General features: G+C 37.8%; 1 protein-coding gene across 4 annotated transcripts in view; it reads left to right on the forward strand.

Moving 5' to 3' along the window:
• DROSHA (drosha ribonuclease III) overlaps positions 1-12,665 on the forward strand; it is a 77,382-nt gene extending 64,717 nt beyond the window's left edge. For all 4 annotated transcript variants that reach the window (XM_052781001.1, XM_052780983.1, XM_052780974.1 and 1 more), the window contains 6 exons: positions 2,497-2,638; positions 3,607-3,689; positions 3,803-3,906; positions 5,939-6,031; positions 6,859-6,905; positions 9,876-12,665. In XM_052781001.1, the coding sequence (XP_052636961.1) occupies positions 2,497-2,638; positions 3,607-3,689; positions 3,803-3,906; positions 5,939-6,031; positions 6,859-6,905; positions 9,876-10,006 (600 nt within the window). In that variant the 3' untranslated portion in view covers positions 10,007-12,665. The remainder of the gene's footprint in view (positions 1-2,496; positions 2,639-3,606; positions 3,690-3,802; positions 3,907-5,938; positions 6,032-6,858; positions 6,906-9,875) is intronic.
• The last annotated feature ends 1,054 nt before the right edge of the window (positions 12,666-13,719 follow it).

A 13,719-nucleotide genomic window follows, 5' to 3' on the forward strand; every position in this document is an offset into this window, starting at 1 on the left:
CTTTCCAGAACTATTTGGTAGGAAGGATATGAAGTGTTGCTATTAATGGGTGTAAATACACAGACCAATGATCAGAATGTCTCCATGTTGCGTAATTTAATGATTAGTGGGTTGGCAACTAGAACAAGTTGCACAGCCCAAGTTCATAGGGGAAACTACAAAGAGCAGAACGGATGCTGAAGACACATAAAGATATGGAGAAGTAGGCAATGTCGAGAATAAAATTTCAACTCTGGGGATGTGCATGCAGTGAAAAAGAAAATTGTCTTAGAATGTTTTTAAATTTGAGGACAAATAAAATGAGACTTGTGAGAAAGGAGGCTGGTGATGTGGGATCTGAAGAGAAACAGCAAACACAGAGTTCTTTCTGTCATCTGGGAACATACATTCAAAATAGTAACAGAACATCAGCTGAATGGTGTCTGTAGTGTTAAGGACAGTTTTGGTCAAGGATGGGAGGATTCCACTTGACTGGGAATGCAGTGGCTTCCCAGTGTGTAGTGATTACTTGTGGGAGAGATGTCTGTAAATTAACTACATTTAAGAAAAAGAAAGAAGAACATAGTCTTGTCTACATATTCTGAGATAGCCGAGTGATCTGCCAAAGAAGAGGGTGAAATTTTGTTGGCTGTTGGAAGATACAGCTTTTCCTGTACTGGCTTATGCTACAGTCAATGGGTAGTAGTATGCTGGGTGAAGATGAAAGAATAAAAAAAAGTTGCTTTGTAATTAGAGTTAAGCTCCAGTTGAGCATCTGTCACACATTTCAACATCTGCAGTGATGCAGGCGGTGTCTTGCCAGGGTGGAGACTAGCTCTAAAAAACTCACTGGGAAGGCACAGGTACCATGTTTTCCCGGTATCGTTAAGGGGGACTGAGCACCTTGCTAGATCACACTTGCAGAAGAGGCAAATTCTAATATGGAGCAAATTGATAACCACAGTGCTAGAAGGATAACTGGGGGTTTTTTCCCATCTCTGCTTCACTGTGTAGTGTATATGTTGCTCTTCATGTTACTACTAATCATGATTACGGTTCCCATCAAAATAAATACTCTGCAAACACAGCAAAAGAGATCCTTCTCCTGTTAGAAGAAACAGATTTTTGTCATGTGTGATACTGCACTTCTGTCTCCTAGGTTGCATATTGTACTTAGGATTTTGTTGGGGATAGTATTGTTTATTTATTTTAAGAACATAAAAGGGAAGAATTTTGGAAATTAATAAGTAGATGAGTTTAAGCAGAGGTTAGGGAGGCAGGTAATAAACCTATCTGCAGTCTGCCTAGTTTATGAAGATCAAATTGTAAGTATCTGCTTCATACATCATTGCCAAACAAATTATGAACATACTGTTCTTTATTTATCTGTTGTCAGAGAAGAAGTATCAAGTGCAGCAAATAAATCTTGATTTTCATAAGCTCAGTTGACATGCTGGAGCCAGGTAGCATATAACTTGGATCTAATAAGCTGAGACAATGTGATATGGAAGACAAAGAGAGAAAAAAAGTGTATGCAGCTTCTCAACTTTAGATTACACATAAACAGTGGCAGAGACATTCTTTCCCTCTCACCTCCACCTCCCATAAAATCCCTAACTTCTTAAATTAATGCTGTTTCATTTAAAGCAAAAAAGCAAACAAACAGGAAAAAAGCTCACCTTAACCACGGGTTCAGAAAATTGTATGAAACCCTAAAATTCCAAAATACTCCTTTAAGCTGTATGGGATTGTATCTTTGGCAGAGCTCTGTGTTTATTTAAGCAATCTGCCTGCAGCCAGGATTAAGCATTTCAGGGAACTCTGCTGGAGTCCAGGTGTCCTGGACATTGTGATACATTGAAAATGTTAGAGCCAGATCTTTGTCAGGGATGCATTGGCTCAGCTATACCGCCTTCAGTAGAGCAAACAGTACATACAGGCTGTCCAGCTATGCATTTTCTTCTCTGGCTAAATGAATGGAGCGGCTTCCTCATCTGCTTCTTCTGAAACACTAGACTGTCTTGCTTTAAGGTGCATTTGTCTTAATTACTGCCTATTTATTTCTTATTTGATGGACACTGGGGACTGCTCTATAGACTCCGGAATATTGTGTGTTTATACTTTATGTGGAAAAATGTATATAACTGTGTATTACTTAAACTAGAAAAATGCAGGTTAGCTGAAAAGTACAGGACTAATGAAGAGATGGTATATGATTGCAAAGAAGCTCACAAACAAGCATTTTAAATGCAAGACATAGTTACAGAAATAATGAGTCCTAGAATAAATAAAACTTAGTGAGAAGTATTGAAACAGAAGGAAAAATTAGCAGTAGAAAGAATCAGAGTGCGTGTGCGTTTATGAAAATCATTTGAGGTGTACTAAAACAAAATGTCAGTAAACTGAGAGAAGTGAGAGGCTACAACGATGCAAGTAACTTTTTCTCCCCAGCTCTCCCTACCTTTCATAGTTTGGTACTGCTAATTGTTACTATTGAGTGGAACTTTTCTGTTGCAGCTGTTGAGAAGTTCTTTGGTGAACAACAGGACACAGGCCAAGGTGGCAGAAGAGCTGGGTATGCAAGAATTTGCCATCACTAATGACAAGACAAAAAGACCTGTAGCTCTTCGAACTAAGACTTTGGCTGATCTCTTGGAATGTGAGTTAATTTGGTTATAACAGCTTAGTACTTACGCAACTTCTTTTTCCTTGGGGCTTGTTTAAGAAAGCCATTAGCAATCTCTCAAATCACTATTAAAAATGTATGTTCAGGTTTTCAAATGAATTATGCCTATAACTCTGAAAACCAGATTTTTTAACACTAGCCTAGATTTTTGAAGTCTGTATGAAAGCATGAAGGAGGCGTAATTGCAGATACGAAGTTGTAGCCTTAGAAATTGAGGGGTCATGATCACCAGGTCAAAAGCATGTTTGGAAAGTTAAAGCTTGTAATCCGAGTTGAGCTACTTAACAGCAGTTTCAATGTTACATTAATATGTTCTTGTCACTGTTGGAAGATAAAGTAAGTTCCTTCAGCAGGTGGATATTTCTGTGGTTGATTTGACTGCATTTTAGGAGGTTTCAAAATGGTCATTCCACAAGAGGGAAAGCTACATGGAAATTAAATTATTTTTAGCTCATTTATAGAAGTTTGTGCTACCTTCTTTCCAAAGAAAGTGGAAGCAGTGATAAATATTCTGCAAAGCAAGCTAATCCATATCTTGTATATTTTGATATATTTTGTGAGCCATTCTTGGCTTTTGCCAGATCCTCTAAGCAAATGGATATAGCACACAAACAGGAGTGATTTATATCTAAAATTTTTTATGGTACCCAGTAGTGATTTATTGGTAAGTATCCATGGTCTCCTGGTTAAAATGTGAGATTAGGAGCTGAGTGTTGTTTCTAGCTCTTTAAATGACTGAGTGGATTTGGGTAAGTCACTTAATCTCTTGGTCAACTTTATTTTTTCCTGTGTATGCAGGATAATAATACCCTCATCAGATCACTGCTGTGAAACATAATTGAATATGGCTTTAGAGTACTCAGAGATACTTGTTTCTAAAAGTGCAAGCCATTAACATTCTCCTTGGATGACTGACAGTACCTTTTTTCCCCCCCCCCCAGCCTTTATTGCTGCCCTGTACATTGATAAAGATTTGGAATATGTTCACACTTTCATGAATGTATGCTTTTTTCCACGGCTAAAGGTAAGATCAGTCAGGTTCCTACTTTTCTGCCACTATGTTTTAACATGTTATTGTGTTTGGGACTCTTACCACAATCTCTCAATCATAAAAGCATCTTTGTGAGCTTCTTACAGGAGTTTATTTTAAATCAAGATTGGAATGATCCTAAATCTCAGCTTCAGCAGTGCTGCTTGACTCTCAGGACAGAAGGAAAAGAGCCAGACATTCCTCTTTACAAGTAAGAACTGGCATCTTATGGATACAAGCTAATTATCAGTCTTTCTTGTATACGGAGGAAGGTATGATCAGTCACCCTATGTTTTTCCCATAGTTTGGTTTCATTGTAGTTATCTAAGCTCTCCAGTTTCTCTCTGCAGATGGAAAATGTTGAACCAATGTCTTCCAAGCTTTAGGCATTTTAAGCCATTACAAGGAAGAATTAGTAAGCATTTTACCTTGTACAATTGCAAGGGAAAATATAATTTTTACGTTCAAATGGAGTATTTCATTGGCATCATTCTATATTTGTTCTTTTAATGTGAGGAATGGCAGTATTTTAAATGAAGTGAATGGAACAATGGCTGTTTGAGTATGAAGTCAAGTTACCTCCATTCTATTTTCAGTAATAGTATGAGGTTTCTCTACACTCTACATTATTATGCAGCGTAATAAATGCCTTGTGTTACACATCCTGATTGTAGGCTCTGTTTCTAATCCACGGAGTCAGGCACTGAAGGGCAACACAAGTTTTGGACATTTTCACTGCACAATTCAGCCCACATATGTCCTCCTGTTTAGTGATAGAAGAGCTCAGGGCAATGAACCTCTTAACTTGTACACATAGTTAGATACCTGAAGCTGGATGGGATGGATCTCCCTTCTCTCTTTCAGTTGTAAAATAGTGTAATAGCTGCTTCAGAGAGGCAGTAATAAACTTCAGTTTGTATATTGCATCCATATCCATTCAATTAATGTAAGAATGGGTGCAATGTTAGTCCCCAAAAGAAGAGAGAAAAGCTATGAAAGTTCAAGGCTTGTGTTATTGGGATTATTACGTCAAAAAGGTATGAAGAATGAAAGTCAAAGTGCATTTGTCCTATTTACTGAAATAAAGTTTTCAATGAAATGTAGCCGTTTGGTTATAGTGACAAACAGTGCACTTCAGAAATATGATTGCTTTAACACTGCAACTGATGCTCTGCAAATCTGACTCCTCAGTGTCTCTGTATGAGGGCTTACAGCTTTGTCTTCAGTAAGGGAGATGAATACAATAAAAACAATTCCTGATTCTTGTAAAACCCACTGAGTATCAAGTACCAAATGTTTGTTTTGTTTTGCTGTGATGATAAATTGATTTTTATAGTACAGCTTAGAGCTAGTAATATGCTGTTATCTTCCTATTATCTTGTTAAATTCCTTTTCTTGAGGTTATCTATTTCACTGCAGTCAGTACTATTGCTTTTAAATTTGGGGTGGGTTTTATTTGCTTTTGTCACAGCGCGTGGAAACAGAGTACTATAGTTAGATACTTCAAAAATTCATGTGAAATTGGTGCTCCTTCCAAAAAGAAACAAGGTAGTGGACAGAACTTGAGCTGACAGTGGAGAGAGATTTGGGACAGCAGAGAGAAACAGCAGAAGCAGCAATTCATTGCATGTCTAGGGAATTATCTTTTTCCCCTTTAGATGGTTGTTGATGCATGTCCTAGACTTCAGCTCAAATGGAAAGTTTGTTTTGTGACAAACTGTAGCTTTTCAAAGCTGATGGAAAATTTCTTTGTACTGTGATAATTCAGTATGTAGAGAGCTACCATGTCCAATAGAAAGTCCTTTTAAAGCCTTGCTAACTGCATAACTCTCGGGGACTAAAATTTTAGTGCACACAAGAATCATATTGGTGTGATTATTTGCAATTGCACAGCTATGCACAATTTATATGAATTTATTATAAGTGTTTTCGCAGTGTTTAAGCACTTTGTGTTATACTTTGCATTTTTGCTTATAGCTTAAGGTTTTGACATTCATATGGTGCTCCTGAGTGAACCTGGAGGAATAAATATAGCCAATATAGATAAGGTGCATTTTATGTAAATTTCTCCTTTTTATTGTGCACCATACTGGTAATCTCTGGGTTAATGTGATTTATACAGGCATCTTTCAACCCTTGCTCTATGCTTTGCACAGACTGAAAGCTTGGTGATGTATGTGCCGCAAACAGATTCTGGTTTTTAATACTTCCTGCTTGAATAAATCATATCTTTCTTATTTCAGGACTTTGCAGACAGTGGGACCGTCTCATGCAAGGACATACACAGTAGCTGTTTACTTCAAAGGGGAAAGAATAGGATGCGGTAAAGGCCCAAGGTATAGTGAAAAATTAATCACATGGTGTTACAGTCTGAATGTGGCAGTGTCCAAAATGACTAGCTGTGGAGATAGACAAGCGTGTGGCTGGCTTTAGAAAAGGAAAGCTATAGAGCCTTCTTCAAGCTATTCTGAGTTTCTGCCTCAGAAACACCTGAAGGGTTCAACATCTGTATAGTTTTGGGTCTTGAGCTTTTTTGGCCAACTTGCCTCACAATGCTAGGTGGCTGGCAATGCTAACTGACTTGTGGCTCTCAGACTAGAAACTGCAGAAGAGCTTCCAGGAAATAGTGACTTTATCTTTGGCTTTGCTACTGGATTACTGTCTAACTTAAGCTGGCAAGTTAAGGGTGCAAGGCTCTCAGGTCTTTTTTTTTTTTTTTCTGATGTTATTACTTCTAGGTATTTCAGAATGGTTTCTAAAGTTGCAAAGACTTCAACCATGAACCCCAAAGACCTCATCTTATTTTCTGCTACCAAATCTGGTGGTGGTTATAAAAATATCATTGGTTTTATAGCATTCACACCTCTGTGATTTTGTTCCTTTTTTTCTCTCAAGTAAAAGCAAATGCTTCAGTGAAGAATGGACTAGAATATTCTGTTAGTGTTATTGATCTAAGTTTAAAAATATTCTACTGTAGCTGTACTGCTATTGCTCACATATTTATGGAGAGGCTGATATATCATACACTCTGGGAATTACTAGCTACTGGTTATCCAAAGAGTTTTATTACAAAAGAGTAGCTAGTGTTCCGCTTTGTCAGAAACTTTAGTTTATTCTGTACAACTTAGATCTCATGTAACATATTTTTGTTTGGCTTTCACAGTATTCAGCAAGCGGAAATGGGAGCTGCAATGGACGCACTTGAAAAATGTAAGATATTTGGGCATCAAAGAAAATAATTTATAGTTTACATGCTTTGTTTTTAGCAACGTGAGGTGCAGGTTTTGTGGGGGCTAAGATTTGAACAGGGTGTATACGCTGAATGCTGTCAGCTTCTAAGCAGCAGGTTTTCCTTTTAGTACTTTCAAGACAATTTTGTAACAGATGAAGTTAATATGATACCAACAGGTATTTTTTAAAGGCAGTTGATCAGCTACAGAGGTTGCAACTTAGCGGGAACCCTGTTCAGTGAAGTCTCCTTGAGAGTTTCCATGCTTAAATATGCAGTGGGATAAGACTGCGTAGTCTCTGATGGTGTGGTTGTCTCATCCTCTAATTTAGGGGAGGAGGAAAATTACTTTTCAGTTGCCAATTTAGAAGTAAAATTTGATCTCAGATTATACAGTACACTAGGTTAAAATCTAACAGGCAGATCCCCAGCCAATGTAAGTCAATATTTATCTGTTAAGAATGGTTTATATCAGCTGAGGATCTAGTGATCTGTGTATGCATCTCTCAAAATTATGCACAGGATAGCCAGCGTGAGAGCAGTCCTTCATTGCAATGGAGTCTCAGATATTAAAAGAATGAGTTTGCAAACTTCTTATACGAAAGAACTTTGGTCAGTTGAGTTAAAGTGCCAGGTGTGGATGTACTATAAGCAAATAGATTACAAGCATTTTGTGCAGCAGAAGCTCTCTATTCAGAAGAACATGGGGAAGTACATTTTTTGCATTTGATTCAATGGAAGAAATAGGCGATTTCTCAGATGCCAAAAGTTTTTAATCTGTTATCTCCACATCTGGAAATCTCAGAGCTTAAAAATTTCAGAAGACAACGAATCCCTGTAATTCAGAATTTTTTTTATATCCATCTGCTAGACATATACTTCTCACCACCGGTGAATTTGACAAGTAGAAAAATGTAACTTCCCTTCTCCGCTCAATATCTGCAAAATGTTACTGAAGTTTTCTTTGAGTGTTTTTTCTTGTGACAGTATCACCACCCAGAGAGCTGTGACCTTCATCTCCTATCAGTCCAAGGACTTCACAGCTCTTTTCTGACATACGTATTTGTTTGAATACCATAGATCTCTAGAGGCCTGTACTCCAACCACCCCTCAAAACAGAGGGACCAACTTTGAAGTTAGGTCATGTTTCTCAGTGCCTTGCCAGTCAAGTTTTGACTATCTTTAGGGACGGAGGCTGCACAGCCCTTATGGGCACCTATTTTATTACATATATGTTTGTGGAGGTTTTAGTTTAATTTTTTTTAATGCATAAGTATTAAGTCAAGTAAAAGTAATTTTCATGTACCTGTTTATAAATGATAGCCATGATGTGTTCATTACATAAATTTCTGTCTCAACATCTTAAATGGATTATAAACAAACAGGTTGCTACCAAGCTGAGTTCTTCAGCATTCTTAAGAATCATGTTACAGGCACAGTGCTGAAAATCTGATTTTCATTTTATGATGAACATGAGCAACAAAATATCCCAGAACTCCATTAAACAAAGTACTAGTGTTTTTAAAAGCAACAGCAATTTAAAAACAATTTTCTTTTGCTTAGATTGCTTTCTGGTTTAAATAAATATACCCTTCTATGCCCGAGTTGTAAATAACTGATGAAAACCTTTTATTCCTGTACTATATAATAAAAGGTACAAATTTCGCCAGCCAATAAAACAAAGCAATAGAAAGTCATTCTGCTCTACCACAAACTCCTGCAGATTATGTGGCTTCTGCACCATGTTCTCTAGCTGAACAAATCTGTGCTGCCTGGGACTCAGAGGAGGAAAACGCTTGGTGCCAAGGGACTCCTCCCTGAGCAGCCTCAGCTGAATTCTCTCTCGGTAGCCAGCTAGAGAGAGAGCAGTCCTTTGCTGAGACATCTCCCAAATTTGTTTATGGCTTTAAAGGTCAGTGTAGTAACCTTTTGCGTTCATCTCAGACACAGATAGGTAGCCAGTGCTGATCCCAGAGCTCTTTGTGATCCCAGCAGGATTTACCAGCAACTGCAGGCTGCCAGGTACTCTACCACCTCTTCGTTTTCTGACGGCTGGAGGGTACAGGTCTTTGCAGCACAGAGACACAGATGAATGTCAGCACCCTGGTCATGCAGAAGACATCATATTCTGTCAGCTGTGCACTAAATTGAGAGCAATTCTGATCAATTATATAAGCTGGGTTTACAGCCTCAGTTCTAACTAGTGTACATACATACCAGCCAATAGACAAATGTCTGAAATCAGAAGCGTCCATCCCCCTAGCTATTTCTCTGTCACCTCAGCCTTGTCTAGTCTGTTTTAGCTAGTCTTCACTCATCCATGCTCTTAGACTACTCTATGGCTGTATTCTGGTACATAGCCAAGCATTAACTTTCTCAGGAACAGATTTTACTACATTCCATTTTCCTACACTATTACTTTCTCATTAGGAACCCTGCCATAATATGGGGCATCTAGTGGATTCTGCGTGGTCTAAAATAATAATCATAATAATGGCAACATCTGTACAATGCTTGGAACCAGTGGCTCATACTTTTTGGAGTGCAAACAAGACAAAAAAAACCCTGACAGCATTGACAGTAGTCTCACATTTGTTTTTCAGTATCGACCACCTGTTGCTAAGGGAACAGAATGTAAAATCCAGGTAATACGTGGCCATGTTGCTGTACCAGGATTTTATATTTTATTTTTGTGAGTGTATTAGATTTGGCAGTGCTTTATAGCAGGGGAAACAGATGTGGAAATTGTAAAGAAACCAAAGTCTTATGACACACAGCCCTGGTTTACTATGGATTATTAGAAATAAATGAGTAAAAATGGTACTATCATTATTCCTTCCTACCCCTAATATCATCAAAGTTTAAAAAAAAAAAAAGAAAAAAAAAAAAGAGCTGAGGCTTTTTGTGTTACCAGTTTGTTTATTAATGTAAAATATTTCTCCTTGTGTCAGATAACTTTCCCCAGATGGCCCATCAGAAGCGGTTCATTGAACGGAAGTACAGACAAGAGTTGAAAGAAATGAGGTGGGAAAGAGAGCATCAAGAGAGAGAGCCAGATGAGACTGAAGAAGCGAGGAAATAAAAGGAGGGCACAGAAGCAGTGGCATATTTACTTACTTAATAACTCTGTGGCCTATGGAGACCTAACCTAGTTTCTTGCAGATGATGAATGAAGAGTGCCTGTTGATATCAAATAGAAAATCATAATCTCTTCTTTAAAAAGTGTGTGTATATATAGTATTTCTTTAGTTTGGTTTTAAGTGCAAAGTTTGTTTGGCTTTTTAATAAGATTTGTTTTTAAATCCTTTTAATTTTTATGAAAAGTTGTGGGATTCTTTTTATTATTTTTACTGTCTTGTATGAAGTAATAAAGTATTAATTTCAAAAGCCTGTAAGAGGAAAAGCTGTTTAACCATTGTTTCCTATGTCCAAATGCTGTTTTGTCAGTGACCAGCAAAGTTACTGCATGAACTCTGCTGTGGCAGAGAAAGTGTTATGAGAAACTAATTCAGCAGAGTACTTAAGCATGTACCTAACTTAAGTTTTGCAGCTGAATGTACTTCTAGACTCTGCTAAACCAGAGCCATAAACTTCAGGTCCTTTTACAGAAACTGGTACAGTAATTTAAGCAAAGAAGATACTCAGTTTTGTTTTAAATAGTGGATTCCACATCTGGAATGTGACACAGGTGTGTGTGGAAGGTTGGGAGGGTTTGTCTTTAAATCAGTATTATAAAACTCTAAAAAAAAAAAAGAAAAAAGTTAATATAAAGCAAGGGTGTGACAACTTTTTTTGTAGAGATGGTGCTGAGTTTACATTTACAAGTTTAGTTTCATTCTCAACTTCTTGCTCTATCAAACTAGTGTCTACTTTGATGGATTTCTTTGTCCAGAAGATACCAGTGTCACCATAATAGTCAAATAGTGTATTAGAAACTCCATACAGGTGCTATTCCAGATAGGTTCATTGAAAACTGGTTGTATCCAAAGGAGGGCAGAATTTGTCCCCAAGGTGTATTTCAAAGGTGGCATACAGTTTTAAGTCACCCAGTTCCCTTGATTTTTGGTGTCTGTGGCTTCTCTTAGACAGATGGATGTTTCTTCTATAAAAGCTCTGAATGGTACCAAAAGTGGAACATCCACTGTGTCTGTTGGTGGTTTTTACCACTGACTACCAGCTTCATTGTAGATGTTGGTGTGTTGTTTGTACTTTCAATTTGCCTGCTTCAAGCTATTCGTTTCTGTTATGCTGAGTTCTAAGTTAAAACAGTCCCTTAGTACGTATCGTGTAGTCGTTTCTCTATCTTTCTTTTCTGCTAAGTGAAACAGATAACAACTCTTGTTTTCCTTAACTGCACATTTTTTTCCTGCTTCAGATCCTTTTTGGTGAGTCATTTACACATCTTTTCTGATATGAGTAACACAGATACATGTGACAAGATACCAGGCGGCTTCGTGAGTGTGGATGCATGAGTCTGGCCCAAAGAATTCATACAGACTCCTGGGAGAAAACTTGTGCCCAATGGCCACACTATGCTGAGCAACTAATTAAGCAATTGTCTGAAGCACCTTTCTATAGGTGTGTGATGGGCATCCGTGAAAGCACTTTATTGCAGGTGCCAAAGCAGATAGACACAAGTGTAGCTTGGAAGTTCAGACTACCCAAATGTCTTCCCAAAGTTTCACTGTTGAGCTAATCAATACGTGTATTTTCATAAGCGCATTTTTGTACACATGCAATGCGAGATGCACTTAAATGTGTTTTTTTTAAAACTTGACCCCACAGCACTACCTCACTTCTTCCAGCTTCTATGATTGCCTTTTCGTAATGGATTGATGCTTTAAATCCTTTTCAGAGGATGAGAGAAAAAAAACAACCACCACCTGTGATTTAGAGAGTGATAATAAACCATTAAAACATAAAGGAGGGGATAAAAACAAGATAAAGGCAAGGAGCTGCTCTCTGCTGGATGCTGCTGTTCTCTGACTTTTGAGAAGTGATTGTGACTTCTTATAGCTTCAGCCTGTAAATAAAAAGCTGAAATGCCTCTGAACAGCAGCAGGCTTGGAAAGCAAGCAGCAACAACTCCCCTACCCTCAAGTCTTGTATTTCAAATTCTTTTGTATAATTGCCAGTGTGCTTCTAGCAGTAAGTTGAAATGGTGCCTTGGTAGATGGTTATGGGTAACTGTGTACACCATTGTTTTATTTTTCCCTCTTAACTGTGACCAGATTCATGTGTTTAACATGTAGAATGTGCAAGTGACTTCATTTGCAGGTGTATGGTTGCTTTGCAAATTTCTCTCATCGTATCTCATATCACCAGAGTACCCCAGTGGAATTGTTAGCTCATAGTTTAACATTACTTCCATTCTTCCTATACATCGTTTCGCTTTTCAGCTGTAAGAAGACTGTGAGCTTATTCATAAACATTTGCATTAAAATAGATTGAATTTATCAGATATGCTGTTTGGGGGGAGGAACCCAGAACTGTTCTCTTTTCTTCTTTGGCCCAGAAATTGCTTGAAAACAAACAAACTTTTAAAACGATTTCTGCATTCCGTTACTACAGTTAATGAATTTTAGGTCTTCCTCAATAAAATGTAGATGATAACCATTTTTTCATGAGTGGACTATTTTCCCTTTTTTCACTGTATAAGCATGGGCTAGGAAGATTGCCTGAAGAAATTTTGTTTTCCTTGTCTTGAGGACAGAAAACAAAATAAAAGGTAAAGAAATTCATGTTTCCTTTGTCTGTGTCAAAACCGCGGTGTTTTTCTGTGTACGCACTGCCTAAAACCAGCGGGTGTGAATGTTTCTGGTAATTTAAAGAGATGCATAGAATGTGTAATGTGAGCACAGTCCTTAGCACTCACTAAGGAGAGAAAGTTGTTTCTTTAAGTTGCCTTAAATTTGGGAAAAATGATTGCTGAGCTCATGCTAATCAGTTGGACAGCTATAGTTTATAACTAGGCAACTCTGGCTGATTTTTTGGAAGTGTGAAGGTGTCTCTGGCTTATTGATAAAGTAAGGTCCTTTTTTGCTTGCTCCAGAGCCTGATCTGTTCTGACCTAGAGCTTCTCATGCAAGATCCGTTGACTTGATTTAGGTACAAATAGGTGAACGAAGAACAAGACCGAGATCTGTGTGGATCCAGTAGATCCTGTGAGCACACTTTTTTTATTTTTTTTTTTTTTAATGTGCATATGTACAGAGCATTGAATAGAATTGTAGCTCATTTGATGAGGAATTTTAATTGAATTCACATAAAATTCATCATTGTTATTTGCAGAGCCTAAGTTTGCTTTGTAAGATTTCAGTTTCTGGAAGATTTTTTAACAAGCGATACTCGGAGAACCGTGGTCTCTAAGACTGTTGTAAACATTGTTGCTAATAAAGTTTTCCAGAAAAGACTTCAGGCATAGTTGTTACTCGCTAAAACAATTTGGGAAGATCAAAAGGCAAATCCTGATCATCTGTCTCCCTACTTCAAAGACTCTGATTATACAGGCTACATATTTAAATGAAGCAAGCTGTTCACTTGTAAAGTTTCTGTTTGGTGGAAGTTTGGAAAGCCCTGTAAGAGCTTAGGGAGTTGATCATCTACGTTGTACCGTTGTGCATTGTCTTTGGTGGGGGTGGTCTTGCGATAGAAATTTCTGTGACCCATACATCCCACCCTGCTTCTTCCCCTTCCCACCCCACCCCCTGGGTTATGTATTTGTCATTGAGCATTTGAAGTAGTTTTGCCTAAATGGGGACTAATAACCAGAAAGTGGTTCCTGTTTTGTTCCAT

The sequence above is a fragment of the Harpia harpyja genome, chromosome 1 (assembly GCF_026419915.1).
Source record: "Harpia harpyja isolate bHarHar1 chromosome 1, bHarHar1 primary haplotype, whole genome shotgun sequence".
NCBI lineage: Eukaryota > Metazoa > Chordata > Aves > Accipitriformes > Accipitridae > Harpia > Harpia harpyja.